This window comes from Ischnura elegans, chromosome 11 (assembly GCF_921293095.1).
Source record: "Ischnura elegans chromosome 11, ioIscEleg1.1, whole genome shotgun sequence".
NCBI lineage: Eukaryota > Metazoa > Arthropoda > Insecta > Odonata > Coenagrionidae > Ischnura > Ischnura elegans.
In genome coordinates this window covers 39,165,005-39,187,431 of record NC_060256.1, presented here as the reverse complement: position 1 = coordinate 39,187,431, position 22,427 = coordinate 39,165,005, and the positions used below count along the sequence as shown (strand labels likewise).

Genomic DNA, 22,427 nt, shown 5'->3' with positions numbered 1-22,427 from the left:
ATATTTATGTTAATTTGTAAATGCACGCGAAATACAGACGTATTACATATGTAAAATTCAGTTTCCATCCGCGAAATATACACATGGAAAATGGCTCACAATCCTCACAATACATGAAAAATACAAAAAATAGTTCTTGCACAGAGCAAAAGTAAAAGCGAAGTTTAATTTTTTAAACAATATTTTAAATTAACTGTTTAAACAAAAAAAATAAATTCTCAATTCTGCGCCTCCACTGTCGCAATAAACTAGGGAAGTGAGAGGGAGTGATCCCTTTCGTTATAATCTCGTTAACAGTTAAGCTCGGCATTTCGTTCGAGACTACGAGAACGTCGAGATCGTGCTGTAGGAGGAACTCCGGCTATTGATGTATAGTTAATTTTATATTTGTTTGCATTATTATACGTATTGGAAGAATTGACATAGTGTTTTAATCCTCGATAACCGGTGCTTGTGGATGGTGTGCTCAACCCGAAGCTATGTTTTGCTGGAAATGTGCTTCAATGCTTCAATCCCGCAGGTTATTGCGATTCCTGCAAGCCAGCTCCAACAGTTTCCTGTCACTGGATAACTAAGGTGAGGTATGATTTATCTTTTATTATATTGTACGCCTACAAAGACTACATTAATTATGTTATTTGAGTATATTTGGATACAACTATATTGGCGCAATGTGTTGACCACATTGCGCCAATTTTGTTTATGTTTGGCTATTGTTTTCCTTTTTTGTTGAGTTACGTATCGAGGAGACTGGTCTCCATTGAAGTTATATTGTAAAACGGGTAAAATATAGTGTAATGTCAACCTTGTACGTATAAATTAATAGATTATGCGTCTTATAGTAATTCCGTGCTTCGCGGCTGAAGTTACACTTTTTCTTCTCTTAATAAAGAGCAGAAAAAATTGTTTAAAGGGATGTTTTCGTTCACGTGTAAGTTGTTTTATCGCTGTTTATTACCACAACCTACTGTATTGTAGTTCTTGCATTCCTAGTTATCCTATGCTTTAGTCATAACATCTTTGACCGCAGACTTATCAGCGTAGCCTTGTCACTAATAGATTCCTCGAGGTTCCGAGCCGTTTTGCCCACTACTTCTAATTATTTAACGAACAAGAAGTATTGGTCGTGTAATATCGGTTCCCTTAAAGCCAAGTGTAATATTTCTTTCATCTTGAAAGGCAGTCAATCAAGGTGCATTTCGTCGTTATTATTAACACAAGATAAATACGTAATTTTCATGCGAAAGTTTGTCATTATGTGTAAGAAAGAGATGCGTATGGGCCAAATTGATTAAATATAATTTTACTTTCATGCTCTTTCGCGCATACCCAGGAGGCGGCGACGATGTAAATAGCTTGGCCTGGACAAGAGGAGAATGGATTACGGAAAAAACGACGAAGCAAAGCCAGAAGACCATGTGGAATTGTTAATACCGAGGTAAGGTTTGAGGGAAAAGTTTTTTAAAATCCATAATGGAGAGGTTTCTTAAAGTTAAGCCTGAAATTATCGGTGGTATGAAATTTATTTGTTCGAAAATTTGATATCACAAGTTTATATTTTTTCTGTGTGAATCATCCGCTACTAAATCATGGTACTATTATATTTGTATCATGTACTAAATAAGCATACCAATGGATACACTTTTTCCTAGTTAATTTATATTTAAAAGTAGTCATATGATCTTTTCTCATATTTCTCATTCTTCTTAAGAGAAAGGCTATAAATTTTGTAAAATGAAAGCATATCCCCAAAATATATGATTTCTCAAAGGACAAGGTCAAATCTGCGCTAGCTGGGACCTCGGCATAATTGGTAAATGAAAAAATTTAAAACTCATGTCTGGAATCTAGCAGAGAAGCCAAACTTTCATTTGCATTCAGAATACAGAATTAGTACTAAAATTACAGACTTCACAGAATACTGACTGCCTATATGAATTTAAAAAAATAAAATTTAAAGGCCTTGAGCTCCTATTCAGATCTTACAAAAAGATATATTTTTGCATGACTATTAAACTTGACTTCTTCTTTTCTCCATTCAGGAAGTGGCTAATGGTGCAGAGTTGGTTTCCTGAATCCAGGTTTCTTCTTGTGCAATGGATTACAACGCTTGTTCCGTGCTAATATTTTTTTCTACTTTCCAACTCAAACCATTGTTTGTACTTGATTTATCTTTGTGCCATTTTTTAAAACTAAGTTTCACCTACTGTTTGCTGGCCCTTAATGCTTGTTAGCAATATTCATGGCCACACTTGTTCTTTGTGTGTATTATTTTATTTTTCTCTTTGAATAAATGTTTTATTATCTGTATGTTCTGGTTTCCTTATATTTATTCATCCGTTTGATCCATATTGACATTAAGTGGATGTGGGTCAGAAAATCAATATGTATAATTCGTGCATGAGGGCCTGCAGATACATATGTATATTACATGTAAGGATATTCAGATTTCCAATTTGTAATACGCATGTATACATACATCCTGAGGGACTTTTGAGCCACTTTTACGTGAAATATACAGACGTAATACGGTTGTATTCCATCGTATACATATGTATAATTCATGTATGGGTATTCAGATTTCCAATTTGTAATACGCACGTATACATACATCCATAGGGACTTTTGAACCACTTCTACGTGAAATATACCGATGTAATACGATCATATTCCATCTTATACATATGTATTTGGTCACGTATTTTTTGTGTATTATTGATGTTATACAGATGTAATACAAATGCCGTGTTATCTGGGATGTGCTCATCAGTCAGTGCCATTTTCCAAGTTTTTAATTTACTGTGTTTTGGTTGAGAAAAGTATTATTTTAACTATTGACCAGTGGTTTCTGAAAATGGTTACAGTAACATTTACTGTGTATGCAATTTTAATCATCTGCTTCATTTGTCTGAGAAAGCAGGGAAAAATGATATTTTACCTTAATTATCATGCAGTGCATTGCTTTGAATGGTTGGGGAGGTTTTGGAGTCTTGCTGGCTTTAGGCAGTTATAAGATCGAATGTACAAAAGCCAAGGGGGTCACTATTTTTAAAATTCAAGTCTTCTATGAAAAATCAAGGGAGAGGATCCATCTCTTTACCATAAACCTCTACATTCAGGAGGGTCTCTTGAACATATAGGTTGATGGTAGCAAAGTGTCTTTCAATGCTAACAGGCTCTTTCATTATTTTTCACATTTAGAGGATTGACCTGGTCACCAATATTTTGGTCATCAATTGGCTACCTAAGCTGTTAATATGTAGCTGTTGATTCATAATAATGTGACACTTGACATGGCTTTCCAACCCGACTATCATGAGAGCAGTTTCCCTTCGCTCTTGTTAATTATGGTTACTTCTTGAAATTCTGCATGCCCAATAACATAATAATCACTAAGACTAGTAATATATCTTGGTAAATGCTGAATTGTCCACATTTTGCAATCTATGGGAAGAATTTGGTGGTAAGATAATGAGTTAGAAGCATGAGGAAGGAATGTAACAAACTTGGGGCATGAAAAAACAAGATCAACGGAAGTTTCTCTTCTAGATATGTACCAGCAGATTCACCCTATTTTTTTTGGGTTATTTAAGAGACTTTCACAAGAAAATTGTTCTGACAGTGTGTTGGTGTAGCTTCTTGGCATGTATGCTTGCATTCAATATATGTATACTTCTTGGTTACAAAATTGTCTTGCATTTCAGGATGGAGTACTGCAGATACAGAGGAGTACTTCTCTCATGGACCGTGAGGCATCTTTGCCATGATTTTTTGGCTTCCTGTACTTCTGAGTCCTGGGGTCAGGACTTGACAACTTCCAGTGGAGATGTTTAAGTGTTTATTACAGTTATGGGTAATGAACTGTGTTCAAAATGATTTGGGCCTGTGACTTTTCATGCAAAGAAATCTTCAGGGTTTCTTGAACAGTGATCTCGACTTCACAAAACTCTGTCAAAGTTTTTCTGTACGACTTTTTTTCTTTTGTGGAAGATGTGGTTTTCAGCCCAATATTATGTGTGCATGAAGGAAAGTGACAGTTTCCTATGCTGAAAAAAATGGTGTAAGAGCATTGCTGAGGCTGGACATGACTTACTTAAGTCACTGCTGGATTTTTTTTTCTTGTGAAATTTCTGAAAACTATTTGATAAGAAAGAAAAGGGACACATTTCATGCATGACTGACAGTTTTGCTGTCGTATTAATCCCGATTGATGGCATTTAGATTCCATTTGTGTAGTTGGAGTATTACTTGCGTGTGATAGGAATCACTATTGAGAGTTTTTCTATTACATGTGTGCAATCTTCAGTTTTAGATTGCATTCATCGACACATAGCTCTCTTAATTTTAATGATCGCGAAGAAATTATCATTCCTTGAGGACGTACTCTATCTATTGTGATGTTTTTTTTTTCCTTTTGGTCTTTGAGCATTGAGGACACTTCTGATTTAAGTTATAGTAATACGTAGGGCCAGAGCTTTATTGAATGAAATGGTGTGATACTTGCATGTCTCATCAACTCATAAGAGATATTCATCTAGAAAGTAGTCCATTGATTTGCATTTTTTTGCTGAAATCAAGATTTTTGCCTCAGCAGGTTGCATTACCTTCCTGTAGATGAATAATGTTTAATGTTTGTCATGTATGATATAGGTGAAAGGCTCAATTGATGAACAATCCATCCAGTATTTTATTGATTTATCCTTGAAAAATGGTAAAACGATTAAAGAGTTTTTGTATGTTTTTTTAAAGTTAGAGAGTGTACGTGAAAAGTTATCATTATCTTGTATGTATTTCCAATAACATATGTTTATGTTTCAAAAACTTAAGATTTTTTAGGTTGTCTTGAATCATCTACGATATGGAAACTGTCTTGTTTTGTGAAGTGCTGTGGATGCAATTTAAGAATCTCTCCTGTTTTTAAAAAAATTATTCAAACCTATGTACTTCTATAGAATGATTGTATTGACATAGTGTTTTTGCATTCCTTTGTTCTAAAATCAATTACTCATGATGAAATCATGCTGATTCTACTCTTATACTCTAAATAAGGGTTTCTCTAAAGTAATAAGGACATTGAACTTTCTTTTCTTTTTACATGTGCATTATGTTGTGGACAAAAAATAATTTTATATCTTCTGAAATAACTCAGCTAGGGATATTCAGTCCTTGATTTTTAAAAAAGTTTGTTGGACGTTTCGATGGTTTTAATTTTAAACCTCATGGTTTTAATTTTAAACCTCACTGGTGGTACTCAGGTGTCGAAGTTGACATATCTTTCAAGAAAATTATGTTCCTCTCGTGGAAATTGTTCTTGATATCTCTCCGATTCCTTATTGGCATCAATATATTGACTAATGAAATGCTCTCTAGTTCGTATGCCAAACTTAAGCTGGAAGTGTGAAATTAAATGTTTTCATCTATAAGAATTTATGAATCTGATTTTTCATGTAACAATCATGACCTCCATTCCATTTTTTTTCTCAATCTTGACTCAGTTTTTAATTTATATTTCAATGCAATTTGAGATTATGATGGAGACATATTTAAATCATTTTTCCCTTATAGTTTCTATTGCATATGTGGTCCATGCTAATGAAAAATATCTTTAATCAATATCAATGCATAGCCATGCAATAATAATCGTAGGCTTAACATTACTTCGATTGAAATTTCTGTTTTTGAAAACTATGTCTCATAGAGTATTTTACTTTGCTAATGTGTTAGTTGGCTTTGCATTACTAACGTGTTTACTTCTTAAATGTAGTTATGTATGCCTTGAAGAGTTATTGGTTTTTTAATGTAATTGTAAGTTGGAGGAATGCTTATTTTATTTGTAAACGCTGAAATTTTTTTATTCTGATTTTTTAGAAGGAAAACATTTTTTGAAAAATGTAATTATAATTATGTTACTTTTAAATATAAATTTCCATCCATGTACAATTATAAAGGCTTTCTTTCCAAGGTGTTTTTGGAAATGATTCAAGCCCTAAAAAAATTTTCAAGTCATTACGCTTGTGTCTGTGTGCTCGTATGGCATGCATTAATACTTAATTGTTCATTGAAATAATTGAATAGATAAACCTACAGAAAGGCACACCTCCATGTCAGTGTACATAATTTGTAATAATAAATAAATAAATTTATGTAAAATTTTGTGGTTAATACCTTAGCAGTAATGATGTTTTTTAATCAAAAGATAGGTTCACTACAGACAGGGGCAGATTCAGCATCAAAGTTGGGGAGAGGGGTAATGACTGGGGTCTGTGGAATTAGGACTACTCCCATGAGAGAAAGGCGTTTTTTACAGTAGGGAGATTTTCACAATACGATATAATAAATGCAACTCAAACTTCTCTCCCGTTCGGGACTTGTAGCTTTTGCTTAAACATTTCCTTCACTTCTTTACCAGGATACAAAAAATATCAAACCAAAATAAATTAAATTCTTTTTATAAAATTTGGGGGGGGGGCATCATGACCTCCCCTAAATCCACCCCTGTCTACTGTCTAATGACATTCAATCACACCCTCACTGCTCGGTACTTAGAGTGTCTTTGAATATCGCCTTTGCTTATTGCCTCTGCATTTCAGTCTCATTGATCCCTTTGTGAATTTGATATAGATCAGGAAAAAAAGAAAACTTATACCATGAATGATACGTAGCCATAGGTTCAAGGCCGTAGCCAGAAAATATTTTTGGGGGGGGTTTATGGAATAGTTGGCAAACATAAAATTATTTTTATAGGATAAATAAAATAGCATATATGGTTAAATATACATATTTATTTTAAACCATTAAAGGAAAATATAAAGATATTATTATAAAATTTAATTTAGCCTTCTAGCTTTCTTTGCAGCGAACAAATCAATTAACTCCTCGGTGTCGCTGTCAATTTTGCGGTCCCTCAGGAGGCTCATAAATCACTCACCTCTCTACTAATTCACAGCACTATTATTTCACACACTGCACTACAACTACACACACTGCACCAACAAATTTGCTTAGATAATTATTGACTTAAGTCGCATTGGACTACTAGATGTCCCTACGCCACTATATAATATCGTCGTGTGAGCACCAAGCGAGCATAAAGTATCTATTTATTTTTTTTCATTTCGGGGGGGGGGGGGCAATCAATCCCCCTTGACACCCCCCCCTGGCTACAGCCTTGCATAGGTTTACCATGTACTTACTTACTCCCATGGCCATTTACCCTGGATGGTATTTGGCCTCGCCAACGGTCTGCCTCCAATAGGGTGGTTTACTATTATTTTTTAATTGCCTAATGCAAAAGATTATTGCTCCTGGAGTACATATTTCATGCTTATAGATTTTTAAATGACTATATCGATTTTTCTGATCACTCACTCAGGGACCAGTTCATTTTAGGGCTTCGGGACAGAGAGATTGTATGGGCCCTGTATCATGAAAGCGAAGACCTAGCATTTGAGAGGGCGGCAGGAAACAAGTGACATACATAATACCATAATACACTACAAAACACTATCAAGTGTCTGGAGAAAGGCTCTCCAAAATAGATTCCTAATTGTATTCATCAGGGTTTAGATCTGGTATGAAAAAAGCACCGTAACCCTTTCGCTGCTGTTCAATCTCTGAAAACCTTCTCCTCACATGCTGAGGAAAGGTTAAAATGCGTTTCGTGGGCCCATGGAGCAGGTACTCCAATAATGGGCGTGGTACACCCTCCAAAGGGTCGCTAATCCGGGACCCAATCCTCAACGAGCTCACCCACACAGGACTGTCTCATCGACCCCACCAGCAGGGGACCTCCCTCCCGAAAAGTGACCGCTCTGACTGCAATTTGAAAATCTACCAATCAATCCGATCATCAAAAAATGATTGTTTGCATCGCACTCCTGCCAATCAAGCACATCTTTGAACCGTGTTTCTTTGATGAAAAATAGCGATTTTGTCAACTTTGCTAAAAACGTGGCTGCGGACCACCGGAAAATGACCATTTTAGCAAAGTTATCAAAATCGTTATTTTTCATCGCAGAAACACGGTTCAAAGACGTACTTGATTGCATGATTGGCAGGAGTGCGATGAAAACAATCATTTTTTGATAATAGGATTGATTGATTGATTTTCAAATTGCAGTCAGAGAGGTCACTTTTCGGGAGGGAGGCCTCCCGCTGGTAGGGTCGATGAGACGGTCCTGCATGGGTGAGCTCATCGAGGAAAGGGTTTTAGATTAGGGACCCTTCAAAGTGCTTTTGGATGCAAAGTGCATGGCATGAAGGAAGAAAAAGTACGTTCACAGCAGTATGCCATGCGAACGTACTAGGCACGTTCACAGCAGTGAAAGGGTTAAAGAATAGAATCCAAAAGTTTCAGTCCATGTACAGGCAAATAGTCCATGTTAAGGTACAAAACATGGGCGTACCCAGCGAGGGGCAGTAGGGGGCAGCTGCCCCCCTCCCCAGAAGCAAAAATCGCAAATGTCTTTAAGGAAAATAATATTTTTTCAAGCAAATAATTTTTTAAAACAAATGAAGAGCAGTTATAGTCTCCTTAAAATGTTTGTTTAATTCTTTTCCATGCTTAAATCTTACCCATAACTTGAACAGCTATGGCTTACCCCCCCCCCCCCCCCAACCAGTTTTGATCCTGGGTACGCCCTTGGTACAAAAGACAATAGGCATGAAACTGAAATGACACAAAACTTTTCTCCAATCCTAAAGTACACTGCAAAAAATAATACCAATCTGAAAAGGTACAAGTTTTTGAAGAGACAAAGAGAATAGAGTATTTTACCTTAAAAGAAATCTATCTTCAATGAATGTTTCAACGTATCAATTATTGCCTCCCCCCCCCCACTGACTCCACTCTCAATCTCCACACCCTCGAAGTGGTGTGCATTTGGCATCTGCTAGCCGATAGCTTCCCTGGGTTGAACATCTCATGCAACCCCCCCCCCCCCCCAATAAACCTCCCCCTCTCCCTTTTCTGACGCACTCCTTTCCTGCTCCCCATTCACTAAGAAATATCATAAGAAGGAAGGATGAGGTTGTTGTTTGGGTAGGCAGGGCATGGGTGTGGAACAAGTAGAACGTTGGGTGCAGTGCAAATGCATGGTGAAGGCATGGGTGCAGTTTGAGGAGGCACTTTTTCTTTTTTGATTAAAAAGGCATTGATGTTACTGATTCATTTCACATATAAAGCGGCAATTGTTTATATAATTTTATGTCCATTTCTTTAAGCCCAATTTTTGTGTGGATGTAGTCAAAGAGGAAGTCATTTTTTATAAGCATGATTTTAGATGGTTTACTACAGGTTGAAAAGTGCATAGAGTTGCTTAATTACGGTTATCTATTTGAAAATTCTCGTTGGCACTGGTACTAATGGTGACTAACTGAGCTTGGTCGATTAAATATTCATAGGAGTCAGCTATAACTATTGTTATATCTTCCGATGTAAAAGTGGTACAAGCATTTATTACACTTACTAAAAGCACCGCTTAATTCCGCCGATTCGATTTAGGCATGATAAAATTACTCCATACGTCGACTTTTATGCTCAGCAATATCCTCATACGCCAATGGCCGCCTGGGATGGCGAAATACGAGTTTATAATATAAGATGTTTATAATAGCACTGAGGGAGTTTTTGGGATGAAAAAATTCCTACAATATTAACAAGTTTTTCAAGCTTGTCTTGAACTTGAAAATAATGCACTCCCCGGTCCACTTCTGACTATAACATTTCATTCTAGTTTTGAACTACGCGTTGAACTCGATTTATAAATCCCTCGCACGCAGAAATTGCGGATATCACTTTTCATTTGGGAGAAAATGGGAATGCGCACGCGGAAGAAAATTCATGTGGGGTTTAAATCGACGTATATGCTTATTTTTTCTGTGGGTTAAAAGTGGGTTGTAGTTTTATATTTATTTATGCTGATCGTGTGAACTCTTAAAATGTTGGTGAAATCCTCTGCACGATTGTTATTTGTTAGCTGTGGCAATATTAAAACTCTATGTAGTAGTAATAGCCGTGTAATAAAAACCTACTTTAAAATTTCACCAAAGTTGAACATCTGGATTCATGAGGAAGTATATGTACGTTTTATGAGCAAATCGAATACGATTCTGGGCTCACCTGATTCTAATGATGACAAAATAGAAGGCGAGTCGAAGCATGAATTTGGAAAGCTGCCTTGGAAGGAGAATATTGCCCGGCTAATGGAATGTACCGGTTGCATTGAGTCAGTAGCTATTTTAATGTTAAGGGAGTATCCTATATTGAAACATGTTAGTTCCAGCGAGATTTCAAGGGCTGTTAAGTTTTTAATTGAAGAAGGTGTGCCTATGGATACCATTACGATGAATTGCTGGCTCCTCACTGAGTCAGAAGGTGAGAAAGTGTTCATTTCCAATCGCTGTGGGTCTAACGCTGATCTTTGGTCCAAATTTTTCTTATCATCATTTTCTATTTGCATGATTTGTCTCGTATCTCGAAGTCATACTAATTCACTGACAAGAAGGTGTGATAATGTTCCATTTCTTGTAAAAATTGCTCATCACTACATCAGTATATGATCTCGAATACCGCGCATGAAAATTTTATACTTATATTTTCAGATTCTCTAAGGAAAAAGGTAGCCGTTTTAGCCAAAATTGGAATCCATAACTACGAAGCCGCCTTCCCCCTGCTTCGATATTCAGTCAAACAATTGAATAAAACATTATCTTGGTGCCACGCCGATGGCCAATTGGACAAGACAAAATTATCATATCTCTGTGAGAGGTTAAAGGTAATGATATGTCACTACAAAGGCTATTTGCGTAGTTTTTCAAATTTAAGGTAGATAGCCTTGACATATGGGTGCTTCATGCTTATAACACCATCCATTTCTCTTTTTTGGGTGGTAGTGTGATCCGGCTGATATTGCACTTGCTGTGTCTACCCATAGTTTTCTACTCACCGTACCATTTGAACGAATGAGTCAAATTTTGGAAATACTGTTAGGTAAGTCAATTAAGTTCTTTCCATATTCTATTCCTGTCATCTTAATTCATAATGCTTTTTGCTTTTGATCAATCTCACTATCTCTATCATCTTCTATAGATGGTACTATTATGGCCTGGTTATTTATGTGACATAGTACTGAATCATATTTACCTGTGTGTATCACATTCGAGTTAATGTTTAAATGCAAGAATGCTGTGGACAATCAAACAACTTGTGCAAAAGCATTAACAGAAAATACAACTAATTCTAATTTGTTTTATGCATCTGTATATGTTCCATTCCAATCGACAAAAATCTTTTATACGTTCAGGTATTAAATTTTATGTTTTTATGATTGGCTGCTTTCAGGTTCTCTCCTGCATCTGTTCATCTCAGGCGACGACATGTTTTGCAAACGTTGCCGTTTGCTTCTTCCGGTCCGAAGTGTAGGATGCAGTTGGTGATTTCTTTATATTCCTTCCCTTCAGCCAGGGGCCGGTTCGTTTTGGTGCTCTTTCTTGTTTTCGCTGAAAACTCATTTCCAACAGCTGAGCAGTGTGTAGCTATCTTCTCTACTGAAATTATTTGGGTTTTTCTTTATTTCGATGGCTTCTCTGATGAGTCTCGGATAGCATCTTAGTGAACTTTCGGAAGTCTGTAAAGTCTGGGTGGTTTAGGAGCACTTTCGATCAGATATCGCTGCTCTTCTTCAGGAATGCATGAGTGTATGATGAGCCTGTTGGTTTCTCTGTGAATTTTGGAGGTGGGATCCGACTTCAGCTCTTGGTATGTCTCTTCTTTCAATAGGTCTAGGATCTTGGAGGCGTAATCTTGTCTATTCATTGCAACCATAGAATTCCCTTTGTCAGCTAGTAGGATCAGAAGGTTGGTGTCATTATCAGTGATATCTGATCAAAAGTGCTCCTAAACCACCCAGACTTCATGGACTTCCGAAAGTTCACAAAGCAGGAGTGGTGTTACGCCCCATCATGAGTACTATTAACTCGCCCACCCACAAACTGGCGAAATACCTGGCCTGAACCTTCCAGCGTCTTGTGGGTAAAACACCTACATACGTCAAGAATACTCCACATTTCGTCAAGATAATCCAAAACTTAAGAGTCGACAAAGGGGACCTTCTAGTAAGTTTCAATGTCATCTCCCTGTTCACCAGCATCCCTTTTGGCAAAACCATGGAAATTGTCAGGGCCCTCTCGAAAGAAACACTACCAAAGGGATTCCCCAAGCTAGTTGAATTTTGTCTGCGGAACTCATATTTCCTATGGAATGGGAAATATTTCAAGCAAACTGAAGGTGCCGCCATGGGATCTCCGCTGTCATCGATAATCGCCAACATCCTTATGGAAAACCTCGAGAAAAAGGCACTGCATTCGTTGGTGAAGAAACCTAAGCTATTTCTAAGATACATGGATGATATGTTTGCGATATGGCAACATGGAAGAACGGAACTCAAGAATTTCCTCCAACACCTGAATTCGATCAATCCTGCCATCCAATTCATCATAGAGGTTGAAGAAAACAACCCTATGCTCTTCCTGGATGTCCTGATCATGAAAAGAGAAGATGGAACACTTGGCCACTCCATCTACCGAAAAAAGACCCTCACAGACCAGTACCTAAATGCAAATTCTCACCACCCACCCACAACAAAAAATGGGAGTGGTGCAGACGCTCTTCCATCGGGCCCACTCAGTTTCGGACTCTTCATCGCTCCCCAAGGAGAAATGCCACCTCATCAAGGCCTTTCAAAATAACGGCTTCAATGTAAAAAATATCATCAAGGCAGCCAGAAAGGTAGAAGGGAAGACATTTACAGCCCTTAAAAGGACCTCTGTGGAACCGGCACTACAAACATTGAAAAAACCCATATGTGCCGTACTGCCTTACATGGCTGGAACCACAGAAAAAATCGCGAGAATAATTAGGAGACACAACATGGTGACCAGATATGCCTCCATCTCCAAGACAGCAGATTTACTCAGCAATAGCAAAGACAAACTGACCTAAAGCATCCATGGAGGAGTATATGAGGAGAAGTGTGATTGCGGCCAGGCATACATTGGCCAAAAGTCTAGCTCATAGATGCCGCCTTCAAGAGAGCCATTAAAAACAGGCAGTTTCGTACCTAAGCAATCGCCGAACACACATGGAGCGGATGGAAACACAATTTAAATGTGGGAGAAGCAAGATTGATCACAAAAGAAAGACGCTATTATCCGAGACTCATCAGAGAAGCCATTGAAATAAAGAAAAACCCAAATAATTTCAATGGAGAAGATGGCTACACACTGCTCAGCTGTTGGATACAAGTTTTCAGCGAAAACAAGAAAGCACACCAAAACGAACCGGCCCCCGGCTGAAGGAAAGGTATGGAAATCACCAACTGCATACCGGGGTGCCGACTTCCAAAAAATATTGGGGGGGCCCAAACCGGGTATCTTGTCCCGTGAAATTTTTTAAGTAGTGAGTTTTAAGTTTTTTAAGCATTTTAGAAGAGTCAAATGATCAACATTAGAACCCTGATAACTCGAATCTGGATATCTGGACACTCTTGGAAATATCGACAAGCTTGAAACATTTTTTCCTCACACCCATAACGAATTTTTGTGGGGGCTTGGGCCCCCTCAGGCCCCATGGAGTCGGCGCCACAGACTGCATACTACACTTCGGACTTGAAGAAGCAAACTGCAACGTTAGCGAAACATATCGTGGCCTGAGATGAACATATGCGGGAGAGAACCTGAAAGCAGCCGATCATCGACACCACTCCGCGGAAGCCTTTATGTGTTTATGTTTTGTTTAAGCAAGAATTTATATCTTGTCTAAGGTGAGTGTTTACCATGTAGCTTGTCATCCAAGGAATGACTTCTCTTTGTGCCTTAGAAACTCACATGGGCTTATGGGGTGCCATTATGCTATCCTTTTTAAAATGAAGTCGGGTTGAAATTCTCTTGAACCTTGATTGAAATTGTGATAAATATCTTCAATGCTCTTCTACAAGACTATTACAATAAGCTTTTTTGTTGCTAATGTTCATACATTTTGGCTTCCCATCCCCTATAAAGAATCAGAAATTATAAATTGGTTTAATAAATTCATGGGATTAGTTCCAGACCATTTAAATGTGTTGGTAATTTACTAACTCGTTGCAGGGTATCAATTTTCAATCCTATTTCAAGGTACAGTTTCAAGACAATTTTCAACACAATTATGATCTATTTTCTGGGTTGTTGAAGCTCCTATTCTTCTGATAGTGTGCGCATTCATGATAATTTTACAGATGCCGGGGTTCCACCGTCGAGAATCCTGAGGGACATGTGGGTTTTTCGCTATCGAGTGGAGAAAGTGCAGGAGAGAGTACAGATAGCAAGGGAAGGTGGCATTAAGCAGTTCAAGACATGGATGGTGCGCTGCACTGATAAAATTCTCAGCACGTAAGCTCTTTAATCAAGAGTTGACTGCAGGTATATTTTTTTAATGTCTCCCAAGAACTAACACTTAATTTCACTTTCAACGTTTTGTAATTGAAATATAAAGCTGACTTGATGAAATGGGTGGCAAAAACAAAATGCAACATCAGCGCAGGCAACCCACAAATGTACCTCCCAAGCACAGCTCGCAGCAAATATCTGGCTACATGACTGGTGCTGCTGCATTTGAAAATGGTCTTAGAGGGTCTTACTCATGGAATCCTGTCTTGTCCTGATTGCAGCACAATTCGCCTCCAAGCTGAAAAGCGAGCACTCCTTGGGCCACATAAGGATTCCATGGTGGACTACCTTTCGTCTCGACTGAACATAAGCAAGGAGGAGGCACAAGTAGTCCTTGAACGACAGCCGCAGCTACAGAGAATGGGTGCTGCCAAGCTATGCAACACATTGGACTTCCTCCTCGGAAAAGATGGTGAGGAGTCTTTGTAATTTATAAGCCTTGGTTTGTCATTCCCTTTTCAATTTTTCTTCAAAGGCATGAGTTAACCCTTCCCTGCTGGTGCCTACAATGGGAAAACTATTTCCATGCTATGAATAGCATGAGAACATTTTAAACCTCTCTGTATGGAGCTCTTTTTTGGGGGTGAGTTGCCCGGGTATTTTCGTCCCTGATATTTGGGACCCAGCTCAACAGGACACCTGTCCCTTATCCTGGCCACTGGACTACACCCTCTAACATTATCAGAGCACGAATCCAGGGTCAACGTAGTGCACTACCAGTGTTTTTTTCAACAAAATATTGCATTTCATTTTCAATAATTTGCTCTTCTTAAAGAATAGGGTGGTTTCCTATTATTTTTTATTGCCTAAATCGAAAGATTATTACTCCTGGAGTACGTATTTCACGCTTTTAGATTTTTAAATGACGATATCTATTTTTCGCGATTAAATGAAAAGTGAAAATTTTCAAGTGCGCGAAAACGCGACGCGGAGGTATGAATGCCGGGAAATCTCTCCGTGTAACGTATTTCTTGTTCCCGCTGCTGCCCTGTGAGGTGACCTTGAGGCGAGTTGAGCGCTGATACGACGCAGGCTGCTAGCGGGTAGCTGAGTACCCTGCTGGCTGGTAGCGCTTGGTTTAAATAAGGATTATTAATACCTTATGAAACGAAGAAAACTTTCCGACCTTAGCCAGTTTTAATAAGTGATTATTAAGACATGTTTCCCTGAGCTCTGCGCCTCATGCATGCATTGGTAACCTCAGACGATGTATAACTCCTATCTTCTCGTATAGAAACTAGGTCCCTGTGACGTCACGTGGAGTGGCATCGCATGGGCGCCAATCTGGCCCTTTTCAAATGAGGATAAAAATGGACCATAGCCATTCGTCTAAACCGGTATTTCTAAAACGAAATAATTTGTATATTATGAATACAGTAATGGTGGGTAATGAATCGCAATCAATGCCTTTCATTTTCTTTGATGAAGGAAACTACCCTATTACTAACAATTTTTTTTAAGCATTTAGGAATTTTAAACGGATTTCTAGCATTAATAACAGCAAAGTTAGTGAACACAATGTACTATGGCTCTAAGTCCATTATTTTTAATGCCAAAATTTTGTTTAAAAAATGCTTACGCACAGAAGAAATTGAAGAATTCATTTCAAAGTATAAAAAATTGTAGTATGCAACAAAATATATCATTGAAAAAAACTATTGACAATATAACCACTTCCCAATGGGTTTCTGCGGTGAGGATCATAAATGAGTGGTAGGGGTGGGCTTTATTTCATGGGGAGTGGCTGTAAGGACTCGCTGGGTCACTGGTAATAACGGGGAGAAATCAGGGAGATCAAAAATGGAAATTTGGTATGGACATTGCCTAGGCAGTTGAAGTGCATCTGAAAAACCGGGCTACAACCCTCTGGTATTCTCTTTTGCAGGTGATTCAGAAATGAGTCCAAAGTTTGACCCAGGGCAAATTTCAAGTTCATCAAGGATCCTCTGTCATAGTCTTGAAACTATGAAGGCCAGGCATGCTCGTTTAATTGCTCTTGGCCATGAGCCGAAAAATCCAATTATCCTCTACAAGGCAAGGAGAAAATTTGAGGATTTTGTCCTGAAACTGGAAAAGCAGGCCTCAGAAAAAGCTGAAGAAGCAAAAAATCTTGAATCTGGTGTGAAGAGTACAAATGATATGAAAGAAACAAGCGTAAATGGATGAGGTAAGTTGTTGCTGAAATTCAATCAATGTACATATGTAATAGGATACATATATCTATTCAAATTCAAGCAGGAAGTGCAGTGTTGCTATCGATAATATTCCTCAAAAATAATGTTATAGACCTAGGCGAGTGATTTATGAGTTTGCTACTGTTAACTTACCAAGTTAATAATTTATGAAATTATGTACAGTCATTTAAGAGAATACAAAAACTTAGAGAAAGCAAGGGTCAATTTACAAATACCTATTATTTCTCAATGAATAAGCCATAATTTTAATAATTTATTTATTTTGTAGTGATTCCTTAGTGTTTCTACTAAATATGTTGCAATCAATAATTTGTATGTTGAATAGTAATCTTTTTACAAATTTTGCAATTATTTAATAATCATAAAATATTGCCAACTTAGACATTTTGTTTACAGCCAAATGAAGTACCTTAAGAACAAAAATCACCTTGATAAACTACATATTTACATATATCTTTGGCAAAATTTTTCTCAATTCCTTCAATATTAAAATGAAAGATGCAAAGGATGTAGTATATCGACCACTCCTAGCCGCAAAGTAGTATGTATCTCAAAAAATCATTCCATTCAATTGCACATCTTGAATTTCTACTCCAGAAAATTGCAAATGTAAAATTTGAGGTATATAATTGTATCTGAAATTTTGTCCATCAAATCATGTGTCTGAATACCAGTCCACGAAGTTGTATCTTGAAAAATCAGTCCATGTAGCTGTATATCGACCAATTATTTTTAATTTTTGCTTTTGGGATCTCTATTTCCCCTAACTCAAATGCTCAAAAACTCAAAAATTGTCCCTTCCGTCACCTTAAATTACTAGAGTAGTGATCTAGTTTTAAGCGGAATAAAATTTTTGGCTGAAAGTCTGAAAGAAGGCGACTGAATTTTGTGAAGTCTAGGACTTGCCCATTGCTTTTTGGTTGGTTTTCAAGAAGTCACATGCCTTTACCCCCCCAAAAACATTGGGCCTACCTCTCAGTTGCGAATATGTATTTTTGAAATTAGTACATACCTTGAAACTATAGTCTAGTCTAACAATCAGACAATAGAAAATTTACTGTTTTCCCTTATCTCACAAGAAGGTTAGGTGTTCTTTTAAATGACTGAAACTTAATGAAACATGAACTAAAAAGTGGCAAATTTGTAAATCAACCTTACAGGTCTACGGCTATTATAAATTTAGAGAAATATCCATGTTAATAGCCCCACACCTCCTGTCATTTTATAATCTCCTAACTTGTCAAAATGAATTTTTTTCTCATACTCCATGTTTCATTGAATAATTGACAAAGATGTTTCATTCAGTTTCTTGTAGTATTTAGTTGCTGGCCATCAGTTACCTCAAAAACGCTGTGGAAAGCGTCAGTGGATTAGTTTACCAGAGCTGGAAATGCTATCCTAAGGGGATATGCTCATCATTTTGGACAAAAATGACATGGTAATTTATGAGTTTTATGTAATGTACATATTTTGATAGATCTATACAAAAGATTGTAATGAAATAAAATTTACTCATATTGTCTTCAATCGGTTGATGTATACTTACCTTACCTTGGGCGCTTCATTTCTTGTTGCTCCTTCAGTTAATATCTTTTCTTCATTTCCTACCAACTTGATATACATAGTATCTTTTAAGATTAGAAATCTTTTTTCTATATCTTAAATGTCAATCATACAATCTTATTGTCCATCCCTCTTGAAGGAGAACTCCATTAATTACCCTAATAATGGCAGAAAAATGACAATTTCACTCAAATATTTCCCGTAATGGCTCTAGGGATGTGAAGTCCCGTCCCTTTTCCCATTACTTGGCTGGTCTATTATTCCATTTCTGTATCCCATTGCTGAGACTGTCTTTCAGCCAATCAGAATGAACAGCTGCTATCAGCAATTGTTACGCTTTGTTTGGCCTTTAATGGAATGAAATGTTGATATAAAATGGGTGATAGAATGTTGGTTTGATTCTGGAAAAGGTGGGTCAAGTCATAACTTTTATGGTCCCTGAAAAGCTATTGCTGGATGAAACAAAATTTTGTGTTATTGAGGCTCCAGGTGCTTTTTTACAATTTTGTCTCAGTGTAGGTCTTTGGTATCAAAATTTTCCTCAATGCGTAGGTACTAGTTATGACGTAGATGCTGTGGATAAGTGATCCGTTTCCCTTACTCTGCCTTTGGGTTCAATCTTAAAAATGTGATAACATAAAAGTGTCAAGAAATTATGTTACCCTTCTCCTACTTAATCTTAGACGTTAAAACTATGGTAAGCTACGATTGTGCTACTACCGAAAGATTCTTTCTAAAGAAGTTTCATGGATCGTGAACAAGCTTGTATGAAGGGAGGAGTTGACCAGTATGTGCTTCGGTAATTAAGTGCTGTCATTTTGCATCTTCGAGAGAGAGAAGTCTAAAACAGGTCAGCGTTGGATTAAGGTCATTGTTTTGGGGGCTGTGATCCATTACTTATCCCTTACATACATTAGTTTTATGCAATACATCACAGTGATAATACGTCTCAGGTCCGACATGCATTGGATTTTAAGAATTCATCAATTGTTGCTTAGTATCAGAATTTTCCATTAGTTCTATGTTGCACATCTGGGCAACTCTTACTTTGTGAAATATTTTTTCCAAAACCAATGGCATCAATTGGGATTTCTTTGTGTGAGTAGGTATCTTAGTCAAATTCAGGATTTGTCAATGAAAATTTTTGTTACTAACGAAAGTATTTTGTAGTGAAAGAGCTGCATTTCTTAAATCATAGTTTCTCTTGTATCAACTAATGCGTGCTCAACTATTCTGCTATGTTATTGGTTTTCATATTCTCCGCGAAATCCCACGGTTGGCGAATCACGATTCTCGCTTGTCAGGCGTAAAGTATATATAAGAGGCGTGGGCGTCATTCACTCGCGCGCCTGCTGCTAACTACTGCTGCTACGAAGAAAGATGTTTTAGTTGCCGAGTCAGAGTCAAGGCCCTTATATACACCATTGTCAGAGTATTGGATGATGACGAAGGTACGTGATGATTCTGTGAACTGTGTAAGAATTTTTAGCAGAAGTAAACTTGTTTATATACGACTTTTTCGTTTAAAAATCAACTACGAATTGTGATAATTATATTTTGCTAGCATTTATTTCTGACGTGTGGTTACCAGTGATATTGCAATGAATTATAAATTGGTAATTCTTGCAGAGGCAGGTATATCTCCTGTTGTGGCTGGGTTTAATGGTTGCTTTGTTTGTAATTAAATATGTTACAGCTATTGTGTATTCGTGCCAGAGATGCAAGCCGGAAGGAATTGCTTAGCGAGTTCACGTCGAATGGAGCAATGCGATCTTCACATCGAAAGTGTAGCGAGCGATTTCTTTAGTTTCCCGAGATTAGTGCCGAATGCGTGTTTGTGGTCGGTGGGTAAATTTGAAAGGATATAATTTGGTGACTTTTCATGAAGAATAGAATAGGGTGCCCAGACGGCACAGAACCCTCCGTATCTAATTCGTATGTACATAGTACCCATTGACTAAGGGGATACTGTGCCGCTCCGTCGCTTTTCGTCAATGGATACATACCATTCGCGGCCTGTCGACGAAGCGCGTACGCAGCATGTGAATGTCCGCTACTAAGCACGTACGATTGGATACATAGCGCGCAGGAACACGGCACTCAGGCTAATCTCAATCGATTAGGTCGAAATTAGTTATATCGTAACTCGCACGATCGAAAAATGTATCGAACGCAACACAATCGATAACTACCGACCGTAGCGAGAACCTTGATACGAATGAATTGTAAGTTCTCAATAGGTAAATAACACCATATCATGAATTCTAATTACCATGAAAGACTCACGACCGACAAAGTTTTTGTCGGTTGTGAGTTTTTCATGGTAATTAGAATTCATGATATAGTATTATTTACCCATTGAGAACTTACAAAACTTACTCGGCCACTTAAATAACTCTGCGAAAAATGAGATTCTCACGGCTAATTCACGCACCACCAGCATCCAGCATTGTTAAGTGGCTCGTACTTACTTGGAAACCTTGAGATGTTAATGAGAGTAAATTCTTATTAATTTTGACACTAAATAAGACATCACATAGCCCACGAGCATTAAAAAGCTTACCCTAAAGCCTGACGAAATAAGATTTTTAAATAAAAATTGCCGATGAAACAGGATTGCTGACACATCTGCTATTAGTATGATCGAATTCATCAAAATGCAAGCAAAAATTAACGTATAGTTCAGTCTCAGCTACTAAAACTTACCCATATCAGGCGCTAAAGTATTTGAAAAATTATTTGGTATAAGTAAAAGTCCCTAGGTAACTGCAGTAAATGTATCAACCTATTAAAAATATGAAAGTCCTGCCAAATCACCAGCATAAACACTTGTAAAATAAAACATGTTATCTCTTAGATCACACCTCCGATTTTATACTTACTTTGCATGAAGTCACCACCGCAAGAAATTTTAAAGAGGCAGGAAAGAAAAAACCCACAGAAATACAATACATATATTATGTATTTTCTATTGTCAACCACAATAATATTTCCAATTTTCTCTTCTATCCCACATCTAATTTAGCGAAACAATTACTCTTATTCTCTTTCGAATAGAAAATTATTTAAAAGAGGACTGGTCGATACATACAAACTATCGTCAATACTTTCTCCGATGAACGTCCACTATCACTGCACCAACTTGCACAAATCAAATCCACATCCACAAATATGTCACTTCTGCCACAATGTCTGCCCAGGAAAGAAAAACTGATTTCCAACAGTTTTGAACCTCATTTGAATCTGATCTGAATCCTTAAAATCTGATTTGACTCTGTCTTGACACTGATTTCCACTGGTTTCCAGCGGACAGGAAATGGAAGGAAGTGATTTGAATCTCATTTCCATTGTAACTGGTTTCCAGCCGTCTTCCACATGGACTGTATTGACACTGACTTGAATGTCATTTGAAACTCTTTTCCTTATTTATTGGCTTGAAAGAGTTTTCCACAAGTGCTTTCCAACAGAGTTGAATTGTAGAATGAATTTGAAATTCTCTTGTAATGAGTGTCTTATAAAAACCTATCTCACACAGGCTTTACGACTGCGTTGATTGGAAAATTACTTCTTCTGAGGTGTCAATGAGTATAATTAGTTCAAAATCATGGTCAGAAATAAAATAATGACGTAGAGGAAATATGTACCTTGCCGTCTTGCAAAAATTCACGGGTGATAAAAAAAATTTACTGTACATCATCCACATTTTGTATTGTGCATCATTTCACCTGCTGGAGCTCACCGGGCATGCAATTTAAGTGGCTAATACGGCTTAAGCACGTTTAAACCTCACTTTGCGACTTCGCCTTTAAAAAAAATATAGCGGTGCTGCCACCTAACTACAAAAGATAGCAAACCAAAGTAGCAACGCCGATACGCCGATTCCGTTCTGAACTTTGGTTCTGAATGTTTACGTGCTTGTGGTTCTGTTTTGTGCTAAAGTAATAGGGCGTGGAGAAAAAATAATCATATCAGTATTATTTAACCAGTGCTAAATTCCCGCAGCGTTGAATTAAGCCATTCGTGCATCTCTTCAGTCTTCAAGCGACAGTGGAAGCCTGATGTGATTTCGATCTTTTGTGTTTTCATTGAATAATTTATCTTGTGTCAACAGATTTTGAGCGATTACTAATATTTTTGTGTACAATATGTATAATATGTACTTGCGTTACGTCGCCGAAGAGAACC

At 37.5% G+C, this 22,427-nt stretch overlaps 2 protein-coding genes across 2 annotated transcripts in view; both read left to right on the top strand.

Moving 5' to 3' along the window:
- Positions 1-6,150, top strand: part of LOC124167776 (semaphorin-2A-like) — a 174,002-nt gene extending 167,852 nt beyond the window's left edge. Inside the window, exon 17 of the mRNA XM_046545791.1 lies at positions 3,705-6,150. The gene's annotated coding sequence lies outside the window, so the exon portion shown is untranslated. The remainder of the gene's footprint in view (positions 1-3,704) is intronic.
- A 3,660-nt stretch (positions 6,151-9,810) lies between these two features.
- Positions 9,811-18,201, top strand: LOC124168279 (transcription termination factor, mitochondrial-like). The gene is made up of 7 exons (XM_046546423.1): positions 9,811-10,375; positions 10,603-10,775; positions 10,894-10,990; positions 14,274-14,427; positions 14,706-14,896; positions 16,370-16,651; positions 17,985-18,201. The coding sequence occupies exons 1-6, from the start codon at positions 9,940-9,942 to the stop codon at positions 16,648-16,650; spliced, it is 1,332 nt and encodes a 443-aa protein (XP_046402379.1). The 5' UTR covers positions 9,811-9,939; the 3' UTR covers position 16,651; positions 17,985-18,201.
- Positions 18,202-22,427: the final 4,226 nt, after the last annotated feature.